This window comes from Cebus imitator, unplaced genomic scaffold (assembly GCF_001604975.1).
Source record: "Cebus imitator isolate Cc_AM_T3 unplaced genomic scaffold, Cebus_imitator-1.0 Scaffold286, whole genome shotgun sequence".
NCBI lineage: Eukaryota > Metazoa > Chordata > Mammalia > Primates > Cebidae > Cebus > Cebus imitator.
Window position 1 is genome coordinate 142,579 of NW_016107601.1, and position 24,750 is coordinate 167,328.

The 24,750-nt window shown below is 41.4% G+C and overlaps 1 protein-coding gene across 3 annotated transcripts in view; it reads left to right on the plus strand.

Annotated features, from left to right (window-relative positions):
• The first annotated feature begins 20,470 nt into the window (after positions 1-20,470).
• The window catches only part of XDH (xanthine dehydrogenase), a 77,639-nt gene continuing 73,359 nt past the window's right edge, over positions 20,471-24,750 (plus strand). For all 3 annotated transcript variants that reach the window (XM_017501935.2, XM_037729018.1, XM_017501937.2), the window contains exon 1: positions 20,471-20,620. In XM_017501935.2, the coding sequence (XP_017357424.1) occupies positions 20,579-20,620 (42 nt within the window). In that variant the 5' untranslated portion in view covers positions 20,471-20,578. The remainder of the gene's footprint in view (positions 20,621-24,750) is intronic.

Sequence of the window (24,750 nt, forward strand, 5' to 3'; positions counted from 1 at the left end):
ACTGGAGTGCAGTGGCATGATCTCAGCTCACTGCAACCTCTGCCTCCTGGATTCAAGTGATACTCTTGCCTCAGCCTCCTGAGTAGCTGGGATTACAGGCACCTGCCACCATGCCCGGCTAAATTTCTTATAGCTTTTGCAGAGATGGGGCTTCACCATGTTGGACAGGCTGGTTTCGAAATCCTGACCTCAAGTGATCTGCTGCCTTGGCCTCCCCAAGGGCTAAGAATACAGGCATGAGCCACCGCACCCAGCCTATGGTTGCTTTTAACAGTTTTTTTGTATTCTCAGAACCTAAGAATCAAATTATGCATGTGGCTTACTTAGCATCCTGGTCAAAATGGCCACTTCCCACCCCGCTCCACATGTCTAGATGTTCTAACATTATGTTTGCCTAAAACTCAGAATTTGAAACTACTAACTTAAAAAAAATTCTTTTATCAGTGGCTACCTGGTTATGAGCTCCTACTTCATTTTAAGGGATCAGCACCAAATATGACCAGGAATCAAAACTTATGTCGTGTGTAATTCCTTTAATATATCAATAAATATTTACTAAATGCTTCTGAAATGTCACACTCTTTTCTATTTCAGAAATGGTGAAGAATACAACTATGAATTAAGTTGTGATTTTTACTCTGGAGAATCTTACTGTTTAGGGGAAGAAGTCAGACAGGTATAAAAAATAAGAGCAAGAACAAGGCAAGGATGTCTACTCTCACCACTTCTTCTCAACATTGTTTCACAGATTCTAACCAGTGCAATATGGTGGACATCACAAAGAAATAGAAGGCATAAATATTGGAGATAGTTAAAACTCTTTATTCTCAAACAAATAAAAACTACTGGGACAAATGAATTTGCCAGTGTTATAGGGTATGAGGGTATGCAAAAATCAATTGTATTTCTATATATTAGCAATAAAGCGTTGAGAAATAAAATTTTCAAAGCAATGCCACTTATAATAACACTAAAATATAAAGTACTTAAGAATAAATTTAACTGAAGATATTTAAGTCCTTTACATGAAGATTACATAGCATTGTGGAGATATTAAAGACCTAAGTAAATGAGAAGATATGACATGTCCATGAGTTAGAAGCCTCAATATTGTTAAGATGTCAGTTCTCCCCAAATTGGTCTATAGAAATATAATCTCAAACAAAATCCCAGTTGAAATTTATAAGCTGATTTTAACACTGACATAAAAATTCAAAAGACCTAGAATATCCGAAACAATCTTGAAAAAGAACAGGGTTGGAGAACCTTTACTTTCTAACTTCAAGACTTATAAAACTACAGTAATTAAAATAATGTAGCCTGGGCATAAAAATGACAAACAGACAAATGGAGTAGAATAGAGAGTCCATAAATAGATCCACATTTAGACTCAATTGATTTTTAACTAGTTGTCAAAGGTATTCAAAGGAATAGGAAAGTTATGAAAATTATTTTAAGAAATGGTGCTGAAACAACTAGATTACTGTATGGGAAAAATGAACCTCAGCTTTTCCTCATACCATACACAAAAATTAATTTGTTATAGATTATATACATATATCAAAACATAAAAGCTAAGACTATAAGGCTTCTATAAGAAAACAATATTTTTGTTATCTTAGTGTAGAAAAAAATTTCTTAAATATAATAATCATTAACCATAAAATAATTGATAAGTCGTGCTAAAACAAAATTGAAAATATCTCATCAAGAAATGCCTTTAAGGAAGAGAATAAGCAAGTGGCAGACTGGGAAAAGATGCTTAAGATGTATGTATACTTCAAGCAGCTACTTGAATTCAGAATATATATAGAATTGTTACAGCTCAATAATGCAAAGACAAAAATCTCAGTTAAAAACAGTGCACAGAAGTAGATACCGAAATGGTTAATAAGCACATGAAAACATGTTCAAAATCAGGGAAGTGATAAAAACCACAAGACACTACTTGACACCTACTCAAATGGTTAAAAGGAGAGATTGATGACAATAAATATTAGACAGGACGTGGAGTAGCTAAAATTCATATACATTGACAGTGAGAGTATAAAATGTTATGTCCACTTTGAAAGACTACCTAGAAATTTCTTATGAAGTCAAACACACACCTATTCTGTTGCCCAGCATTACAGAAGAATGGATAAATAAATTATGGTGTATTTTTACAATGCAATACCATTCGGCAATAAAAAAGAATGAACTACTAAATGAATGAACCTCAAAAACATGCTGAGTGAAAGAAGCCAAATACAAAAGAATAAATACTGTATGATTTCATTTATATGAAATTCTAAAACAGAAAAAAGTAATTTATAGTGATAGAAATAAGAACAGCAGCTGCTACTGTTGGGGACAGGGAAAGGACATGAAAGAATTCCCTAGAATGACACAAATGGTGGGCGTAAAATGAGTGTACACATTTGTCAAAAATCATTGAACTGTGTCCTTAAAATATATGCATTTAATGGTATATGAATTTAAAAAGAAAGAACTCTATTATGAGGTGGCCATTTATAATTGCACCAATGCTTAAATCACAAACTCAAATATCTTATTCTCCAATTACATTCTCCTTGGCCTCATGAAGCGCTCCACTTTGATGACCTGCCACTTTTTCTGTATCTACCACCTCATTTTGCCTTCACTTCCCTCTTATTCAGGTACAGGTCCATGGACCATTACTATAGGCCTTCCCTTGCAGATGCCCTCAACTCTCTCACATCTTTCCTTTGATTACACGTTCCTGTTGCAACTCAATTCTGCATAAACCTATTGCTGCCTTTCTCATGCCTGCCTGCATGCAGTTAAAACTGGGCAAAAATCCCATAAATGGGTAGATTGATGTGACTTTTCACTTCCATGATTACAAATCTTACTCTACGCTCATGATTTCCAATCTCAAATGGGAAATTGGCACTGCCAGTCACCACACAGCTGAGATAAGCCCATTCTTTGACTCTCCTCAAGGAATATTTGTACATTCTCCAGTTTTCCAGCTGCATTCATCCTACCATATGTTACTCTCAGCTAACAATCTTGTCTCATATTAATTAAAAACAAAACACCACCCCACCCTCACCTCAAATCCCAGTGTACAAATAGAAGCTCTACCTGTTTTTCTCCACTACCAAATTTAAACACCTGGTGGCATCACCACCCAATTGTTCTCCTTCTCTGTTTCTGGGAAGAGGTTTCATTTCCTCTGCAAAGCCAGGCTCCCCATTTGTGCTCTGATCCCACCCCCTATTTGCCGTTGTTAGCATTTCCATCTTTACTCTCTATTGGATTTATCCAATAAATATTCAGACATTTGTACACCACCCTCATTATCCTAATCATCCCCAGCTGTTGCCCCAATGTTCTGCCTCCCTTAACTGTGCTTCTTGCAAGAGTTGTCTGCAATCTCATCCTCACTTCTCATTTATTCTTCACTGTATTAAATTTTAGTTTCTGCCCCTTCCATTTCATAGAAACAGATTTTGCAAAGAGCACTTTGTGCTGCCAAAGCCAGTGGTAGTTTCTCTGCCCTCATTTTACCGGACTTTTCTGTGGTAGTCTAGGCTGTTAACCACCTATTTCCTGAAACATGCTTCATCTCTTGACTTCTATGACACCAGACCCCCAAGTTTTCTCCCCGCTTTCTGGTATTCTCAGACTCTTTTGCCAGCAGCCCTCTCCCCGCATATCCCATCTGAACTCTAATATTTGAGTTATTTAAGGAGCAAGCAGTCCACGATGCTCTTCTCTTCTCACTTTAAAATCTCATTCCACCCATTCCCATGACTTTGGATTTTACTATACACTCTGGCCCTTAAACAAATATTTGTAGCCCAGATCTTTATTCTGGGCCCCAGAGTCTCAGTTTCAATGACTTATTCCACATTTCTAACTTGGAGGGCTCACAGAAATCTCAAAGTAAACATATCCCAAGAACACTTCTGATTCCCTTATCCCCACTCCTTCATCATTCTTTCTCTTCTGGGTGAATTGGACTTAGGAAGAACCAACCCCATCTTTTTTGCTACCTTCTTCTGACTCATTGCTCCTCCTGAAATATTCTAATTCATTAAAAATTACTATCAATTCTGCCCCTACAACATGTTTTAAAATTATTATGCACATGTCCATGTCCACCTCCACAGATCTAACCCAAGCCATATCATCTTTTGCCTGACTGATGCCTGAACAACTCCTGCCTCTCTTCAATCCACTCTCCATGTGGTAGCCGGAGTAATTAAAAAAATGGATGTAGGATAATGTCTCACGCTCACACACAAACTCCCCCAACCACTGAACACTATCAGTGTCTTATTTCATGTAAAACACAATCTAAAACTCTTAACATGGTATCAGGCATGCTTTGGCTTTCAACCAACCTCCCCTTGAATTGCTTTTCTACTCACTCGCTTAGTAACGTCCCTCTTCTCACTGATCCCTCAGGTACACCAAACGTTTTTCATCTCAGGGAGTTGGTACAACCTGTTCACTCTGCCCTGGAACATTCTTTCCACCACCCTTTGCCTGGCTAACTCTGAGTCAGCACTCAGTTCCAACCATACTTTCTCAAACAGGCCTCCTCTCTGCTATTCTGTCTCTGAAAGAGTTCTGAAAGCCCAGTCTTTCCAACTGTAACCTGTAGACCAGTTTGCATTAATAAATATACATTCATTTGTGTGTTGATTACAAATAAATATGTGTTTATTACAATAAATATATATTCATTTAAAGTTAGCTTTCTCTAGAGATATTTAATCTCCACAAGGCCTGTTTTGTTTACCATCGTATATCAGTGGATATACTTCCTGGGCCCTAGTAAATGCTCAGTAATTATTTGTTGAATGCATTTATTGTTGAGTATGAGATAGATGATAAATTCTCCAACCTCAGGCCTGAATCAGTTGTCTGCTTTTCTGAGTAACTGTTCCAAATCCCCTTCAGGCAGGATATATGGTTTATCCCCAGAAAGTTCTATTCAATAGCCCTCTGTGTTTATATTGACAGTGCTTCTAATGATAGTGTCCCTAATATCCCATGCCCCTCTACTTTGAGTTACAGATAAGATTATACTTTCTTGCTGAGTTAGATTAAGTTTTGCCCCTGTAACTGCTGCCCCTCTGTGTTATAAGATTATTCTACTTCCCTATCTTTGCCATCAGTCTTGGCTACTTGGGAGGTGGTGCCTCTCTACATAGGACGATTATGCTTCTCTGAATCAGATATTGGCCATGAGACTCATTTTGGCCTATAAGTAGAAGTGAAGTATGCCACTTCTGAGCAGAAGCATTAGAGCCATTGCATCAGTCTACAGACTTTCTTTTCAGTCTATAAGGAGAATGACATTTTCCCATATAGAGGTTGCTCCTTCAGCGTGGATCCCAGGGCTTTAGGTGACCAAAGGATGTATGAGAGAGGAAAAAAAAAATCACTGTTTCTGTAAACCCTTGAGACTTAGGGGTTGATGATTCCCACAGTTTAACACAATCTAAGCTGACTGATTGACTTACCTCCTTAAAGTTATCTGAGACTGGTTTTGCCAACAAAATGTGAGATCACTTGCAGGCAGGTTTAGCTTGGTTGAGTCTCTCCAGGCTTGAGAAGTCAGGGCCTCTGGGCCCAAATGTAGTGAGACGGTAAAGAATCTGAAACAAAACATTACGCATATTAGATATGTTTGTCTTAGGAAAGAGATAGAAAATGAGAATACAGCTATGCTTTGATGCTCTAACCCAAATCCTTACTGCTGGCCTTTGGGCCAGTATTTTTTTGGATAGGACCTGATCTGTAAGGGTCCTAAACCCCTGGATATCTGAGACCACTAAGTTCACAAGTGATATGAAGAAGTACTTACTTCCACAGTTTGGCCCAAGACAGGCCTCACAGGAGGAATTCATACTCTCTCTCTGTCTTTCTCTCTCTCTTTCTCTCTCTGTCGTCTCTCTCTGTCTCTCTCTCTCTCTCTCTCTCTCTCTTTCCCTGCTGGTGGCCATTGGTATGTCTCAATGTGGGATTCAGAACCTTTTCTTCAGAAAGTGCTGAGAGAACATCATTACTTTATTGGTATGTGCACATGGCCAAGAAATCTTTGGGAGAGTGGCATAAAATATGGTATAAAATACTGTCAAGCTCCAACTTCCACTTTCAGAAACACTTCTTGATACCTGCTCTAATCCTGGCATTAACAAACATTGTCTTACAACCACCAGGTAAGGAAACTATTACTGTCTCCATTATATAGCTGGGGACATAGGTTCAGAGAGTATAAGGACCTTGCCAACGGATACAGCGGTAGTGAGTCGGGAACCTGGAGTTTACATATATTAGAATTATTGCTGCTTCTCTCTCTCCCTTCCATTTTGTATGTTACTGACAATGAAGAGACCACTACTAATCTCTAATATCTCCTTCTCTAAATCTCATCCCTAGGATCTTTTTATTTGAAAGCTCTATCTTCTGGTCTGATATTAAAGGATATTTCTCAGTCTCCTGAAAATAGTTCCTTTGTGACAAAAATTAGTTCTTACAAGTGTAATGGAAGACCTCTGAGGGGCAAGCTTTGGGAGTCAAAACAGCAGAACCTTCTTTCCCAAATCGTGTTGGTTGCTTCAGGCACAGGTTGTACAAGCAAAAACAAGCTTCAGGCCCACATAAGAAACCAGGGACACATAGGGCTTGGTTGGAGCTCCTGGCCTGAGACCTTCATAGGTATCACCTAGTGTCCATCTGTGTACCATAGGTGCTGCAGGAGAGAAAAAGCCTGCTGCAGGCCCCTTTCTCCAGAGCATGTCCCAAAACTAACTGTGGATGATGTCTCCTGAGTCAAAGAGCACACCATAATTAGGGGGACATGCTTGGGCAGTTACCGGCACCCGCATCTTAGACGGTGCCACCCACTGTGCCTGCTGGCTGCTGCGATGTCTCTTGTCAAGCTGATCTACTGGCTCTTGATGGTGACTAATTATCAGCTTGTAGTTCTTCGGGCATTTCAGGGCCTGTCATAGTTGGGCCTTGAGGAAGTTCCTGGTGGGAATTTGAATGGCACATCTGAGTTCTGTTAAGCTTTGTAGAGAAGTTGTGTCTTCCCACCTCTTCCTTGCTGTTTCCTCCCTTTCTAGTGGGTGCTGGCAGGAAAGGAATGGAACTCCAGGCCCTAACTGAAGGAGAAGGCAGGTTCTGTGCATATGAAGATGAGTCTTTAATTTAGGTCAGACAAATGACTGATTTTTGCAGTTGATGTCTGATTCTCATGCCTTATTCTTTAGCTCTGGAAAACTGGGCTTCATGGACACAAGTTGGTATTAATGTAGGTGTTCCTTCTCTGGTTCTACAAATGCTAATGCAGCACCATGCTTCCAACACAACATAAAAGTGAATCACAGCTGCCCTACCGCACGTCTAAGCAGCAAGGGAGTTGAGTGTGAGGCCTTTACTTTCTGAAGGGGCAGAGAGGAAACCTGGGAAGAGCTTTGCAGGGGAAAGGGACACTGCTTCAGCATCAAGCAGAGGGGATTCTTCCTTTCTTGGCAGGGATGTGAGAGAGAGTATCTCTCTTTCCAAGGCTTTTGGTGGAGTTGGGGAAGACAAGCCCATGGTCTGGCCCATTCTTAGTGACTTCTTGCCAGAGCTGACTAACCTGACTTGGTGTAGAATTAAGTTGGCATCTCGCCACAGGAGACCACAAGGCCACAGAGGTGGGCAGGAGTGCCTGGCTCACCCTCCCTCTGCCTGAGATTGGCTTTTTTAAACTATTTTCTGACTTCCTCTTTCATCCTTATCCAGCCCATTTTCCCCAACTGTCCCTTTCTCATACTTTCATTATGGATTCATTTGTCCATTTCTGGACTACTTTCTTCCTTTAGCAAGCATTCTTTCCAAATCCCTTCAAGAAGTGTTCCTTGTGAGACAGTTTCCAGCAATCATTACCTAAGACAGACGTCCAAACCTTGAGTTACTCCCATGTGACCTCCCATTTTCTGGAAAGTCGTAGTTCATTTAAGCCAGCGTGTCCAATGATTGGGGTTTATTTAGGTGAAACTCACTTCCCTGTCCCTGGCTCTTCATTGTTGGTTGTGTTTTTGTTTTTTAAACATTGGATATTTCCTTCATGACTCTTCCTTCTTGGCGCCAATCCACTGCTGATTAAATCTCTGTGTGGGTGATTCACCAGGTCCTGTGTGAGCTGCTCAGTCATGAGACCCAGCTGGGGGCTCAGGTCTGAACCTCAGGGATCTAGTGGAGTGGAAGGAGCCCCAATTCGAGGACTAAAAAGTGGGTTTCAAGTGCAAGTTCTGCTGCTTGTTCACTCTCAGCACCTATTTCTTCAGGAGAAAATGGGACTTATCATATCATATATATGAAGCTGCCATGAATTGATGTCTATAAATAAACCAGAATACAATCTAAACCATAGGGCATGATCATCATAGTGGCAAAGAGGAAGAAAAAAGAAGAGTGATGAGGAGAATAAGCACAAGATGACTTATTCTTCCGGGTGGGAGGGAAGCAACCTTAGGTATACCCAGGGTAGAGAAGAATCAGTGGCTTTCTTTATTTGAGCAGAAGTCTTTGAGCAAATATATACTGACCACTACTCCATGTTACTGTGGATTCAAAAAGAAGTAAGATCGGTTTTCTGTGTAATATACATAATAGACATAGGTGTAAAGTAACAATGGACATGAATGAGAGACTAATGAGTTTCCCTAGGTGTGGTTGTGTGGGGGAGTCCAAGGCCATAGGCTTTCAAGAGCTGGTTGCATTTAATCTGAACTTTAAAGGGTTTTATTAAGGGAAAGGAAGTTCTCGGCAAAAGCACTGAGGTATACAACTGGCAGAGTTTACAGTTTAGGGAGCAGAGTAGTCTTTTGTGGACAAAGATGGTTTGTGTGGCTGAGGTAGTGGGAAATGAGGCTGGAAGGTAGGCTAGGTTCAGATGGGTTCAGAGAGCACAAGCATGCGTGTTGAGGCCAGGGGGGCTTTGCTGGGCTCTGTGAGTCCTCAGTGCCCCTGGAGTCTTTCTGTTTGCAATGCTTTGAGTCTTAGGAGGGATTTCTTCACTAAACTGTGCATCTTTGCAACTGTTCAACCACTTTCCCTCCTCCTTGATTATTACATATTCAAGCTGTTGGAATAGCACCACTTTCCAGGCCAATCCCACAGCTGCAGGGCTCAAGGCAAGGGTACAAATGGAGGCTTGCCTGCTAGATGTTTCCATTCTTAACAGTTGTACACTAACTTTAAAAAATTTTAAATCAGACTTGGAACCAACCCAAATGCCCATCAATGACAGACTGGATAAAGAAGATGTGGCACATATGCACCATGGAATACTATGCAGCCATAAAAAAGGATGAGTTCATGTCCTTTGCAGGGACATGGATGAAACTGGAAACCATCATTCTCAGCAAACTGACACAAGAACAGAAAACAGAACACCACATGTTCTCACTCAAGAGTGGGTGTTGAATAATGAGAACACATGGACACAGAGAAGGGAACATCACACACTGGAGTTTGGCGGTTGGGGACTAGGGGAGGAATAGCAGGGGGTGGGGGGATTGGGGAGGGATAGCATTAGGAGAAATACCTAATGTAGATGATGGGGCGATGGATGCAGCAAACCACCACCCACCATGGCATGTGTATACCTATGTAACAAACCTGTACATGTACCCCAAAACTTAAAGTATAATAAAAAGAAAAAAGGAAAAAAATGTTAAATCAGAATGTTCTATGCTCCTCACTTGACAAGTATACCTTCATAATCACCCCGAAGATCAGGTTATAATTGATCATTTTCAGACTCTTCAGAAACCTGCTTTCCTCTGTCCCCACCATACTCTCTCCTCTCCCTATTTTGATTTCCTGTCCCTAATTTTGCTCTATTCTGTGACAATCCTCTCTCAAGCACATGGGTGGATAACACGGTCCACATATCTAAGCTATGCCCACTGCCCCAGTCATCACCCCCAGGGTGCCTAGAGATGCACATCTTAGGAGCCAAATGGTGGACATACTAGGAGCACAGGTCTCTAAAGCGGGGAGAGACCAAGGGAAATGGCCAGACTGGGCCTTGGGAGTGAGCTGGAGGTCACTGGGCAGGGGCCGTGGTCCATGGGCATGTTGTGAAAATAAAGTGACGTAGACTCTGAATGCTCTGAATGGTCGCATTCCTTAGGCCCAATGAACTTCTCACCCAGTGGGGAGAGGCATAGCCACAGGCATGCCAGAGTAGAGCTCGCTAAAGAGCAGACCCAGGGCAGAGCCACTCTTGTCTGGGCCTCAGGTTGGGGCTGTGATGAGCCACTTCTATCTTTGGTGAGTTAACTCTCAGAAGTACGGGGCTGAGTTGGTAGAAGCATCAGTCTTTGTCAGAAGGAAATGTTCTATCACCTCCATTTCCCAGTGGATAGAGAATGCACTCTGTCCCTTGGTGGACAAGTCTCAGGATGACAGTGTATTTTGTCATGCTACAAGAATACCAAGAAAATTTCAGAGGGTTACAAAAAGGTGGATTACTAAAGGATATTCTATATTAGGAAATACTGGTTCAAATGGTTACCTGAAAATGACAAGCACAGGCCAGGTGTGGTGGCTTACGCCTGTAATCTCATCACTTTGGGAGGCTAAGGCGGTTGCATCACTTGAGGTCAGGAGTTTGAGACCAGCCTGCCCAACATGGTGAAACCCCGTCTCTACCAAAAACACAAAAATTAGCTGGGTATAGTGGCACATGTCTGTAATCCCAGCTACTCGGGAGGCTGAGGTAGGAGAATCACTTGAACCTGGGAGGTGGAGGTTGCAGTGAGCCGAGATTGTGCTACTGCACTCCAGCCTGGGTGACAGAGTGAGACTCCATCTCAAAAAAAAAAAAAAAAAAAATTAAAAGCACAAAACGGACCACAGCACTTTCACGATCGGGTATTGTAGCAGGACAACCTGCAAACAAAGCCACTCAGACACCGGAGTGAGAAAGGAAGGGACCTTTAATCGGCCGTGGAGCCTCAGCAGACTTAAGTCTCAAGAACTGAGCTCCCCCAAAAGTAGTTCCTTTCCCTTTTTTATAGGCCTACAACTCTAAAGGAGAAACTGAGGTGAAATTGTGTCATTGCCCATTGCCTGGGCATTTGACCTCACAGTCTTTGGCTTCACTGATTTGCTAGTTCATATTTAGCATGCACGGGAAGGGTCAAGGGGGGAGGCTTACAAGGACTGGACAAAGGCCTAAATCATCATTTGGCAGAGGCATTTCCAGGAAGGGGTCTGGGCTGTGTAAATGTGGAGTACATGACTCAGTGCTGGGCTCTGGGCAGCAGGGATAGCATTCTTTGCAACATTTTCAAGGTTTATAGATAACTTAAACCCTAGTCACCCCAAGAGGCAGTTACATTCCTAACCCCTGGGTCTCACTGTGGCCTAGCCAGTGGTGTCAGTGAGTGGCCTGACTGCTGATTTCGACCTCTTGGTATTTTATTTCTCTTTCCCTCCCTTCTATTAGGAGGGTGCAAGACAAAGAAAGGGGGGCCTCCAAGAACCTCCTCTCTCAGTATTATACTCTTTTCCTTAACATTCCAGCTATACCAATGCTGGACAAGAATTGGGAATATCCTCTAGCATGAACACAACCTGCTCAGAAATGGGTGAGGCCCAGAGGGTGTGAATAAAAAGGTCACCAGAAAGAAAGATGCAAACACACACACACACACACACACACACACACACACACCTGTTATCTCATGCCATAATACCTATAAGTGTCAGAGCTGGAAGGGTCCTTAAAGTTTTACAGATGGGAAAGGGGCTTGCCAAAACTGACAGAGAGGAGCAGATCCTTGGCTTTCACCTGAGTCTCTCTTTTCCTAGACTGGGACTCTTTCCACGGTTTTATCACAACCTCATGTTTGATTCCAAAATTCTCTAGACAAGTTAAATGGTGCCTCTGTCTGTTTATAACAAAGGCATGGGGAGGCTGATGAGATTTTTCTTAGGAAAAACTACTTTTTTTTTTTTTTTTGTTCCTGAACATGTTCACAATCTTTGTTCACAAACCCACCATTGAAGGACTCCCATTTAGCCCCAGGCAAGTCACTCCATGTATTTCCAGGGAGCTGCTGCTTCATTGGCAGCAAAGTCACAGCTATGGGGCCATGGGATGCATTCAGCGGTCAGCCAGCACCAAGATTTTTATCACCCCAGTTCCTACTTCCACATGGGATTCTCAGAATAATAATGATGATTAGATAGAGATGATGAATAGAGGAAGTTCGATACAGTGAAAGTACTGATAGTGATCAAGACCAGAAAATTATAGTTGCCAGATCACTAGAATTATTGACTCTTCTGGTCTGGCTACTCGGCTGCAGATGGGAGACAGCCAAGAGTCACAGGAAGAGGAAGCTTGACCAGGAGGCAATGAGCTGATCCCTGAGGTGACTATGGTTACCATTCCATGTTTTCCATTCTTTGTGCCCACCCCTCCTCTGCTGCTCCTCATTTGGGTCTTCTGCCTTCCCATTCCTCTCCTTATGTGCTAAGTCTATCAATTCCTCTGCTCAGATCCACAGACATGACATATGGAGGGTCAAAACCCTCCCCATCCAGCTCCATGCTTCTTCCATGTTCCAGGGGGCTTCCAAGCCACCAGGGGTCACTGATTTCCAGAAGTCTCTGGTCCTCCTGAAAGAATGAGGGGCAAATTCAAGCACTGGGCAGATCCAGCAAGAGTGTCACACCTTCACCCTTCTCTGCACATCCTGGGTCCGGGGAACTGGGGGGAGTTGGCAATGGCTAACAAGTTCTGTTTCATCCACTCCTTCTGGCAGAGTGGACCTGGAACTCTAGGTCCCCTGAAGCCAAACTATCAAATGGGTGGCAGCTAAGATTCTATTAACTTCCTACTGTCTGGTTCTTCTCTTTCCCTGTGACAGTTTTACATTCTGCATTTTAGTTTGGGTTTGCAGAATTTCACAAGATTCTTGTTCATTGGGTGATTTCCTTCCTCAAAGCACTTTATTGTGATCATAACATTAAAAGCAGAGAAACAAACCAAGTCCATGTGTTTTTTTAAGACAGGCCTGAAAGTCTTGGAGCCTGCTGTGTCACACTACATGCTGTTTCATCCTCCATCCTACTCACTCTGATTCTTTTAAGGCCAAACTTTCTCACTGCTGCTGCCAACCCTGTGTTAGTGAGACTCAATAAGATAGCTTTTCTTCTGCCTTCCACTCCTATAAAGTATAAAGGGGCCATCCTAGGTGGTGTTCAGCTAGGAAAGCCTAGCCTCTGCTCTCTATTACTGTCAGAAGATTCTAGAATCACAAGGACTTGGGTTCAAAGCTTGATTATACCTTGCCAGCCATGTGACTTTTCGTGACTTAATTTCTCCGAGCCCAACCAGTTTCCTCATTTATTAAAAAATAAATCTATCTCACAAGAATTTTCTGAAAAGTAAATGAGATAAGTATGGAATGCCTGGCACATATTACCATCGTCACAAACTTTTGCCTTCCTCAAACTGTCTCTCACTATGGAGGTGATTTTGGCTTGACCAGCAGGCTGGAGGCCTCCTGGGGAAGCATTGAAAGCAAGAATTTGTAGTCTCCTAAAAGAGTTTTAAGTAACTTGCTAGATCAATAAAGAGATATGAATATCTTCATTTACTCAGTCCTCATAAAATGCACTAAAATAAAGCTAATGACACAAGAAATCCCCTTAAAATTCTCAGCAAGGCTTACTCAACATGCTGAGAGGCAACTGTATTATTGTGGCTTGTTAGATAAAATTTATGTTTCATAAAATGCTAAATATCATGTCATGAACTTTCAGAATTACTCATGAATAGCCACAATCTCAAATATTAACCCATAAATACCAAACATCAACTTACTTTCAAAGCTCTGGAGAGAGGGGCAGACATTTTCCAAGAGTGTGAAAAAGGATGAAAGGAAAGGTCCCATTAGTAGAAGACAATATTGTCCAAGCATGGATAAAACCACCAGCAAGTGATTCCTGCAGTAGGGAAGACTTTACGGAGAATCTCAGTCCAGTTTCCATTTCCTCTCCTTGAGCGCTGGAAAAACTAAACTTACTCTAGAGAAGAGATCTGAGGTGTCCAGGTTGCCCTCTGTCCCTGATTGCTTTGGGGACTATGCTCCTTTGGGGGTTTATATGCCTAGGGATGCAAACAGTAGTTTAATGAACTTTTTGCAGGAGAAAAGGGGTAATTTTCTTTTTAAAAGAAAAAACAAAATAACAGCGTTAGCAATACTGAATTCTTGTGGAGAGTTCCAGTACAAGAGCAGGTTTAGAACAAGAACAGCAGGTGATCTTCCTGTAGCCTTTTGTGCTCTGAATTGACTTCTTAGAGGCCATTGTAATAAAACTAGGAAGTTGGATTAAGAGACCTGGAGGAAGTACTCAAGTTTTCATATTATGCCTATTTCAAATATATCAATATATCAGCCTGCATTTTGCATCAGTGTTAGGCAATTCTTGCATTACTACAAAGAAATACCCAAGATTGGCTAATTGATAAAGAAAAGAGGCTTAATTGGCTCGTGTTTCTGCAGGCTGTACAGAAGCATGGTGCCAGCATGCGCTCAGCTTCTAGAGAGGACTCAGGAAGCTTCTAATCATGGCAGAAGGATAAGAGAGCAGGCAGGACACATAGTGAGAGCAGGAGCAACAGAGAGAGAGAGAGAGAGAGAGAGAGAGAGAGAGGCTCTACATGTTTTTAAAAAGCTGGATCTCATGAGAACTCACTAGCTATTATCAGGACAGCACCAAGCCATGAGGGATCTGCCCCAATGACCTAAATAACTCCTACCAGGTCCCACCTTCAACACTGAAGACTGCATTTCAACATGAGATTTGGGTGTGACAATTATCTAAAACATATCGTTTAGGAGGACAAGTAAAGAGCTTGGGTTCAGTTTTTGCAATGTTGGCTCAGGTGATCATGAGCCAATATTTGCATATTTTGCAGTGCTGGCTCGGGTGATCATGATCCAATGTTTACTTATAAGCTACAGTAAGGATATACTCTTTAAGCCTCTTTGCCCCTAGAGTTTACTCAACTCTCAGCATAGTGCCTGACATATGGCAGAATCTCATTACAGTTGATCAATAAATGGATGTGTAAATGTTGCCTAGTGTAGAAGTTGCTCTGGAATCCATTCTTAAAACATAGTATGGGAAGGAGGACACTTAAGGTTGAAGAACTGGGGATGAAAACAAATTCTTCTGAGGAACCTACGAACCCCAGCGATACCATTTGCACACACAGCTTTGCACGTCAGCCAAGCCAGACAGTCAAGCTATGATCTCTTGCCTTTAACTAAAACCTGGTTCTGTTATCGTTTTCATTCATTATTTGTTATTCAACAAATACTTCTGGAGTATAATAGTATGCCAAGCATGTCCAGGCAGAGTTTAGCACTGAATAAAACAGATAATATCTCTGCCTTTGTGGAATTTATTGTATTAGTGAATGTAATACTAAAGGCTATAATAGATAAACCCAGAAATCTCAGTGAGCAAGCACAAGAGAAATTAATTTTTTTTCCTGTCAAGTTAATAAGCAACAAGGGTAAGGGGAAATGTTCAGCTCATTGTATTCATTTAAGCACTTGAATTTATTGAAAACTCTGCTGTCTTCAATTTATGACTTTCAAAGTCACCCTGGTCATCGACATCTGTTGTCAAACAGTAGAAAAGAGAGAATGGGAGCCTGGACATTGTACACATCACTTTTACCCATATTGCATTTGTCAATATACAATCATGTGGCTTTAGCCATATATAAGAGAGTTGCAAATGTAGCTCCTGGCTGGGTAATGACTTCCCAGCAGAACGTCTTCATTAGAGAAGAAGAGCATGAATATGTGGTTGGAAGATTGACATTCCTGCCACATTTACATTTTATTGGGTGCAGGAAGACAGACAATACACATATAAGTGAGTATACTATGTAGCATTTCAGATAATAATAGGAGAAACGAATCAGGGGAGGGAATTAAGGGTGCAAATAGTTGTGGTAATAATTTTCCCCCAGTGGCTATTCATTGGTTTATATTGTCTACAGATCACATGTGAGCTGATCCTTGTATAAGTGAAGAGGTAAGGACTTTCTTTCAAAATTGCACAAGCGCAGCTCAGATTGGAAAGAGAAACTTAACTTTGTGTCCAGCTAGCCACCAAACCCACATGGTCATTGCCACACACAACTCTGGGGTGACAGAGTTTATTGGGTGAAAAAAAAATTATAAAAATCATAAGGATGATGCAGACAGATTAAAGTGAGTTTACATTTGCTTCTGGGCCTTTTCTATTCCCTGGGCCTTTGTGTATTTACAGTGAAGACCCAGGCTGAAGTTTATATGCTTTCAGTTTTGACTCTGTGTCCATTTTTTTTTCTCTACTAAAAATTCTTATATTAGAGAAGAAGAGGAAGATGAGTACCAGAAAATAACCAGCAATCACTCCCACCTTTCTTTTTCTTTTCTTTATTTCTTTTTTTAAAATTTATTTATTGTACTTTAGGCTCTGGGGTACATTATCAGATCATGCAGGATTGTTGCATAGGTGCATACATGGCAAGGTGGTTTGCTGCCTCCATCCCCTCATCACCTATACCTGACATTTCTCCCCCCATTATCCCTCCCTCACCCCCCAACTGTCCATCCTGTAGCCCCCCAACAGACCCCAGTGTATGATGCTCCGCTACCTGTGTCCACATGTTCTCATTTGTTCAATACCCACCTATGAATGAGAACATGCGGTGTTTGATTTTCTGTTCTTGTGTCAATTTGCTGAGAATGATGGTTTCCAGATTCATCTATGTCCCTATAAAAGACCTCTGAGTCCATTTTTTGATAATCCTGTCTTCCTGATTATAAGAGGATTCTCCCAGATGTGTATATGATTGATCGATTTCCTCAATACTAATAAAGTAATGTGGCCTTTATCTTAAGGAATACTAACTAGTTAACTAATAAAAGTTTAGTTAGAAAGGAACTGATAAAGGAAGTTAAATGATGCTAAGAATATATGAAATGATGGAAGAAACTGCTGTGCTTAGTAAAAGGCAGGTGCTTAGATATTTGTGAAAACATAGCTTATCCCTTGCATTGTGGATACAATTCAACAAGCATTTTTTTTTTTTTTGATACTTCTATAGACCTGGCTCTATTCTAGGCACCAGTGAAACAGTGGTAAACACAGCTCTGCTCCTAATCTCAGGGACCCACTCTCTAGGCATGAGAGAAAGACACTTTATCAACCAGAAGGCTGGATTTAAGCCAGACTAAGAAGGGCCATAAGTGCTATGCTAACAATCCTGGTTTTACTAGTGAAGAACCATCAAAGAGATACTTTTTCTGCTGGAAATGGGTGACAGTTGTAGAAGCTGGCATTTGCTTGCCATGCAGCAGTTGGCAAGTCAACCTCTCTGACCCTCACTTGCTTTGTCTGAAAAGGGCAGATAATAATAACTTCCTTACTTACCTCACAGGGCCATTACAAGGATCAAATGAAATCAAGTTGTGTGAAGGAAATGTTATTCATATGTCAAGAACTATTATTAGGATTAGTTAACTATTTTTTTTTTGTAGGTACCAGGCTGGAGTACAGTGGCACAATCTTAGCTCACTGCAACCTCCGCCTCCTGGGTTCAAGCAATTCTCCTGCCTCAGCCTCCAGAGTAGCTGGGATTACAGGCACACACCACCATGCCCAGCTAATTTTTTGTATTTTTAGTAGAGATGGGGTTTCACCATGTTGGCCAGGATAGTCTGGATCTCTTGATCTCGTGATCCACCAGCCTCGGCCTCCCAAAGTGCTGGGATTACAGGCATGAGCCACCGCACATAGCCTAGGATTAGTTAATATTATTAGAATGTCTGAGAGAACAAAGGAGTATTGGGTGTTGGGTAGTGATGTTCTGAGAATATGGCAAAAATCTTTCATCCAGAGTGGAGCATATGTAGGAGTGAAACCAGTCTTGGTTAAAAAAAATCTGAACAATGGAATATATTGAAATATTTTTCTTTCTCTTAAAGTAAACTTTGTTGTAAATAAAGAAAATGAACAAGGATGCCCTTCGGTCACAGGCAAGAATGTACATCTGGTTGAAATGAAAAGGACAGAACATGGAGCCCAGGAGGCAGAGGTTGCAGTGAGCCGAGACTGCACCACTTCACTCCAGCCTGAGCAACAGAGTGGGACTCTATCTCAAATAAATAAATAAATGGACGGAGCAGACTGGGGAAGAAGCTGCTGCAGAGGCAGAATAAAGGCCAGCAGTGACTTCTAAAGGGAGCTAGAGACACAGCCAGGGCACAGAGGGCAAGGGCATGAATTCGAAGCCCGAGCTCTTTCCTCAGCCCTTCCCTTTAGATTTTCCTGGGATATTGGCTGGGGACTGCCTTGGAGGAAGGGGAGGGCTTGTTAAACTGGGTATATTAGTGCATAGAGGAAAAGCCTCTCAATCAAAAAGGTGTGAGGGTTTGAAATAATTGACTAATTACAAAACATGCCCCAGACTCAGCCCCTATCTCTCTCCCCAAGTCCTTCCTTCTTTCTTTTAGGGCAGAATTTCTCCAGCTTGGTTCTATTGACATTTTAGGAAGACTAATTCATTGTTGTTCATTTTATTTGGGTGGGGTTTTCTTGTGGTTTTTAGGATGTTTAGTGGTATTACTGGCCTCCATCCATTAAATGCCAGTAGCATCCCTCTTCAATTGTCACAAAATATATCCCCAGACATTGCCAAATGGCTTCTGGAGTAGGGAATCTCCCAGATTTAGCAATCAGTTTTGTTTTTGTCATGTTTTTGAGATGGAGTTTCAAAATTCTGTTGTCCAGGCTGGAGTGGAGTGGTGCCATCTCAACTCACTGCAAATTTCCACCTCCTGGGTTTAAGCAATTCTTCTGCCTCAGTCTCCAGAGTAGAGGAGGGCCACTACTCCTGGCTAATTTTTTGTATTTTTAGTAGAGATGGAGTTTCACCATGTTGGCCAGGCTGGTCATGAACTCCTGACCTCAGGTGATCCATCCACCTTGGCCTCCCAAAGTGCTGGGTTACAGACATGAGCCACGGCACCCTGCCAACAACCAGTTTTATAGTGACCAGTCATCTCAGTTTGCCTTGGATTGAAGGATTTGCTAGAATCTCTGAGGCATTTGTCAGGGATTCCAGGCTAAAACTAGGATAGTCCAGGGCAAACTGGGATATTTGGTCAACCAGCAAGTAAAGGTTTTATCTCCTGCTTAAATTAAGGCTGTGGTGGGAGGAGGCATTGTGTCGATTTCATGGTAAACCTGGCAGTCTTCAGTTTCTCTAAGCTGTTACTGTACCAAGTACATCTGCCTAATACTCCTTTCTTCCCCCTCAGGTAGCTGCTAGGGTTGTAGGGGAGGTGCCCTAGTTAAGGAAGGGTAACTGAGTGACTATATGGGTCATTACAGGAGAGAAGAAGACCACAGTGAATGCTGGCCTCTGTGTGCGTGTATGTGTGTGGGAGTGGGTGTATGTTGAACTAAGGAGCTAGCAGGAGCAGTTGGGAGGGTGCTGGACTGCAGAGAGCCTATTAGTGCTGCTCCAGTGGACATGCACATCTGTGTTTGTACTGGGAGTTAATGAATATTGGATGAGGAAAGGTTTTCAGCTATGTGTTACTATAGCCTCTGACTATGTGGTATAAACATTTTAATTTCTTTGGTGTTTTGAAATACTTTTATGAGTTACTCTGACAACTTGTCAAGGATATTTTCCTGAGAGAAACAAAAGACAAACCTCAAAAATAGCTCGCTATTAGGATTATATTTGTTGAGTTGTTGAAGATGTCTTTGCAACAGTAATAAATGTTTTGTTTGGTTCTTTGCAAATTTACAAGGCACTTTCAAAATGTCATTTGTCCCTCAGCCTCCTATTCTTTCTGTCCTTCTATGATCCTGTACAGGATGAAAACAACTGAGTTCTGAAGGTAATAAGTAACATGCTGAGGTCAGATACCAGGATTTGAGTCGGGGTCGCTGCGTTCTACATCTTGTGACCCCTCTACTCCACCAGGCTGTGAAAGAATGACTCTTGCATTCATGCACTCAGTTTGTGTTGCTGTAAATTTGAATGGTGAAATGACAAGTGTAGACCCGGAGGGTGTGAATCAGCCCTATTAGCAGTGATTCTGACAATGGTCCTTCCCCTCCCCTGTCTTCCCCCTCTCTGTCTTGCTGCAAGTGGGAGGACGAAGCAGTTTCCATAAAAGCAATGTCCAAGGCCCACAGTCACCTGGCGCCAAGACAATGACTCTGCTGATATATGGATGTATTTTCCTGTGCTCTTTGACATAGGTGTGGAGATTATAATTTGCTGTGTCTGATTGTTTGTGCTTTCCTTTATTACGTAAGCCAGTGGCTTTTGCCAAGAACTTTGTGCCCTGAAGCTCCAAGCTGGTTCCCTCCCATTGGACCTCATTTTATTTTATTGGGAGGCGTATTGTTCAGGTTGCAGAGCAGTGATAATTACCTGCCAGTGTCTTTTAGGAGTGAGGTATCTGGAGTTCAGGGACCCCAACTTGTGACAATGACAGCGGATGAGTTGATTTTCTTTGTGAATGGCAGAAAGGTAAGTAGGATCTGACCTTTGGTCTGGTGTCCCTGCTCCCACTAGGGGACATGTGTCTTCTGAAACAGTCGTATCTGGTTCTCTCTCTTTCCTGCCCCTTTTACTTGTTCTCCTGTGTTTCTCTCTCTCCCTTCAAGGGTGTTGCTGCATTTTGGTAACAGTGGGGAAGAAGACTTTCTCAGGACTAGAGTATAGACAAGATACTCAGAGGGCAAAGGAATAAAGGAGAGAGAGGCAAGAAGAGAGGCATCTGTGAGCTAGCTGCCAATTCTCTGCAGTAGTGGAGACTGGCACAGAATGAGAAAGGGGAGTTGGGTTCTAGGTGAGATTTGAGGCCATCACCACACTTTGATTCCTGTGTTTAATCAAATATATCCTAATATTTATGTTGCTCTCTTTACAGAGAGAAGGAACAGGAATGTATTTTCTTGCTAATATCAGGATATAAGATGTACACAGCCTTTGAATCTAATATACTATATGTGTGCGTGCGCGCGCGCTCGTGTGTGTGTGTGTGGGGGGGGGGTGGGGGCGGTGGTGTAGCAGGTATAGCAGCCAGTCCTGATTCAGGGTATGGGGAAGTATACTGACACCTTGTGGCAAGCCACAATTTTTTTTTTTTTTCATAAAGGGCATCTCCCGCATTCCCCCCACTCTCCATCCCCCCACGCTTAGTTCTACTTATGTAAGTTGCAAATCTCTTACCTACTTGAATTTACTTTATTGATGCACAGAGACTTAGAGAAGGTGACACAGGTACCAGCCCTTGGACAAGGGTGAGAATCTTTGTAAATAATGTGGTGCAGGGAGAGAGGGAGCAAGCATATTACATGGTCTCCAGCCTCCATTTGCCTTCCTAAAACTGAGATGCTCACACCTGTTCAACTCCCCACTTGGGAATGAAAAGGATGGTGAAAGAGTAGACTAGAGTGAATTCTGGCCTCTGTATGTGTGTATGGGGTGGGGGGGTATGTTTGCCCAGCACATTGTAACTGGCTGGGTGGACAGTGTGTGATGAATGTGCCCAGTGTGCCTCCAAAGAAGGGCAATTTTATTTGTCTTGCTATGTTGGCACTTTTGCATTTAATTGAGAAATTTTTGATGTAATTTTGAGTGACTTTTGGTGTAATTTTCAAGAACAATAACATGCTCCACAGGACTCCCAGGTCTGAAATTTCCAGGATGTGTTTCGGTGACTGTAAAATAAATTTCATGAGCTGTTTCAACATCAGTACTCCAAAGATTGATGGGTTCCATTTGAGTGGTGCCATTGGGGGGTGCTGGGGAACGGGATCACCCACATTCTTCTGGGTTCAGAGTTGCCTCTATGAGCTGCATCCTTTTCAGAGTTGGAGCCTGGCACCAACCCAAGAAGTCTGGCAAAGCTTTCAGGTTGATGGTAGTAAGATTTTGCATCCAACATTTCAAAGAACTTCTTTGATTCAGCAATTACATTGTAGAAACTTAGGAAACCATTGTGCAACTGGCTTTCTAGGAGAGCTACTTACACAAAGACATCTCTGGAATTTGTATTAGTAATTTTTACATTGGGTAAACAGCTGGATTCAATTACTTCCAAGGTCATATCTTACTCTAAGATTTTATTATTTATTAAACCAAACCATTGGTTCAGGTGTGAAAGTGTAAGTTTCTGCTCTTTAGGAATGGCTTGCTGTTATGCGTTAAATCTAGAAAGAGGCATTTCACGGTAAATCTGGCTTGGAGAAAATTATTTTCCCGTGCATTTTACTTTCACTTTAGGAAAATAATTTTAAATTTTTAGATGGCACCATCACATCTAACCCTATTATTTTTAGAAGCTTCTACTACTGACAGTTTCTGTGATGAATATCCATGTTTGTAATTTATAAAGACATAGCATCTTCAGAAACTGCAGGAAAGGGAGGGGCAATGCAGAAAGTAATCATGTGAAAGCAATGCTATAAAAACAAGACCAAGCAAGAGAATTCCTGGGCAAGCAATGGCAGCTGTGAGAAAGTTTCTCCCCATTTTTATTCGCAAGATGTTATAGACCTTTTGTTATAGGAATTGTGCAAAGTAGTTATCAAAGAAGCCGTAAGAACTTAGTGACTCATTCTTAAATCTGAGCCTCCGCCTCTCCTTGTTTTGTACCACTGTCAAGGATTCTGTCTTCACTAACTGGGATCCTGCAGAAGGTGTTAGATGCAAAAAGTTAAACACTTCTAGGGCCTTCTGTGGTGGTGATCGGCCTTGATGACTACTGTTTTCACATCTTCTTTGTTCTGGAGTCAGAGTCAAAGGAATGGAGCTGTCCAGTATTTTATTATTATTGTAATGACAGCCCTTTTCGAAGGCAGCATTCTATCTTTTCTGCGTAGTCACTTTCTGTCTAGTGGAGATTGTGGCACCTGGAGGAATCTGGGAGGATTTGGCAGGTAGGGTGTGACTGAAGGTGCCTAGGAGTGATCCCCACAAGAAGTGAGTGTCAGCTACAGAGAGCTTCATAGTGACTTTCACTCACTGACTCATCATTCACTTGCCCACTCTCCAGATAGTCAACATTTATCAAGCTCCTTCTGAGGCCTCAGACAATGGCACACACACTAGAGGAATATGATCTTTAAGACCAGGCATTTTGCCATTTTGGAGCCTATAGGCTAGTTGGAGAGATGATTTATAATTAGACAAAGTAATATATTCTGAAATGTATTTCACAGAAAACTAGAGGGATGAGATGCTCTTCTTGGATATTCTTAAACCACTTAGCACAGTGCTTGGTATACAGTAGGTGTCCAACTAATGTGGATGGAATAAGTGAATGAATTTTAAAAACTTTGAGAAATCCTGTACTAAGTAAATTCCTTCTCTAACTTTGTGTTTAACAATTATTTTATATTTTAAAAAATTATAAGAATACAAGGAAATATTAAATACCCTTTATGTATTTCAGCAGCTGTTAACATTTTGCCACATTTGCTTTATTATTCTCTCTTTCTCACTCTGGACACCCAGATACACATGTATGTATTATAATTACATAAATAATTTTATGTATTAATGTACATAATTGATATAAATGAATATACAGTATAAGATATTCTTTCTGAACCATTTGACAGTAAGTTTCAGACATCATGTTCCTTTACCTCTTATCCTAAGAATAGACACATTCTAACAAAACTGTAGTCCATTTATAGAAATCAGGAAACTTAGCTTTATGCAAATGTATTTCAGTTTTTCCAACACTGGCATTTATAACTCTCCAGCCCCGGCCCGGAATCCAGCCTTATGCCTTGCAGTTGGTTGTCGTGTCTCTTTAGTCTTCTTTAATCTAGAACAGCTCCTCAGCTTTCCCTTGTCTTTCATGACATAAGTGTTTCTGTAAAGAACAGGTCCATTATTTTTTAGAATGCTCTTCATATTGAGTTGTGTTATGCTTTTTTATAATTAGAGTGAGAGTCTACATTTGGAGGGCAGGTATACCACAGAAGTAATGTGTCTTTCTCAGTGCATTCAATCATTAGGTTTTTTGGATTTTTTTAAACATCAATTTTTGGGTCTTTTTTGTGATGCAAACTTTGATGACTTGGCTAGGTGTTATTCACCAAGTTTCTTCACTGTAAGAAAAGTTATCTTTACCTTTATAATTAATACAGACTATGTGAGAAGATACTTTGGGATGATACAAATTCTTGTTCATCAAATTTTTACCCACTAGTTTGAGTATCCATTGATATTCTTTTCAAAATATTTTTTATTGTGGTAACATATATGAAATTTACCATCTGAATCATTTTTAAGTGTACAGTTCAGTGGTATTACATACATTCATAACAACTTCCTATTCTACCTTCCCTGCAGCCCCTGGAAACCATCATTTTTTCTGTGTCTATGAATTTGACAAAGTACCTCATTTAAGTGGAATCATACAGCATGTCTTTTTGTGACCAGCTTATTTTATTTAGCATAATGTTCATCTCTGTTGTAGCATGTGTTAAAAATTTCTTCCTTTCTGAGGCTGGATAATATTCCATTGTATGGGATGTACCCCATTTTGCTTATTGATTCGTCTGTTGACAGACACTTTGGTTGCCTTCACATTTTGGCTACTGTGAGTAGCGTTGCCATGAACTTGGGTGTACAGATAT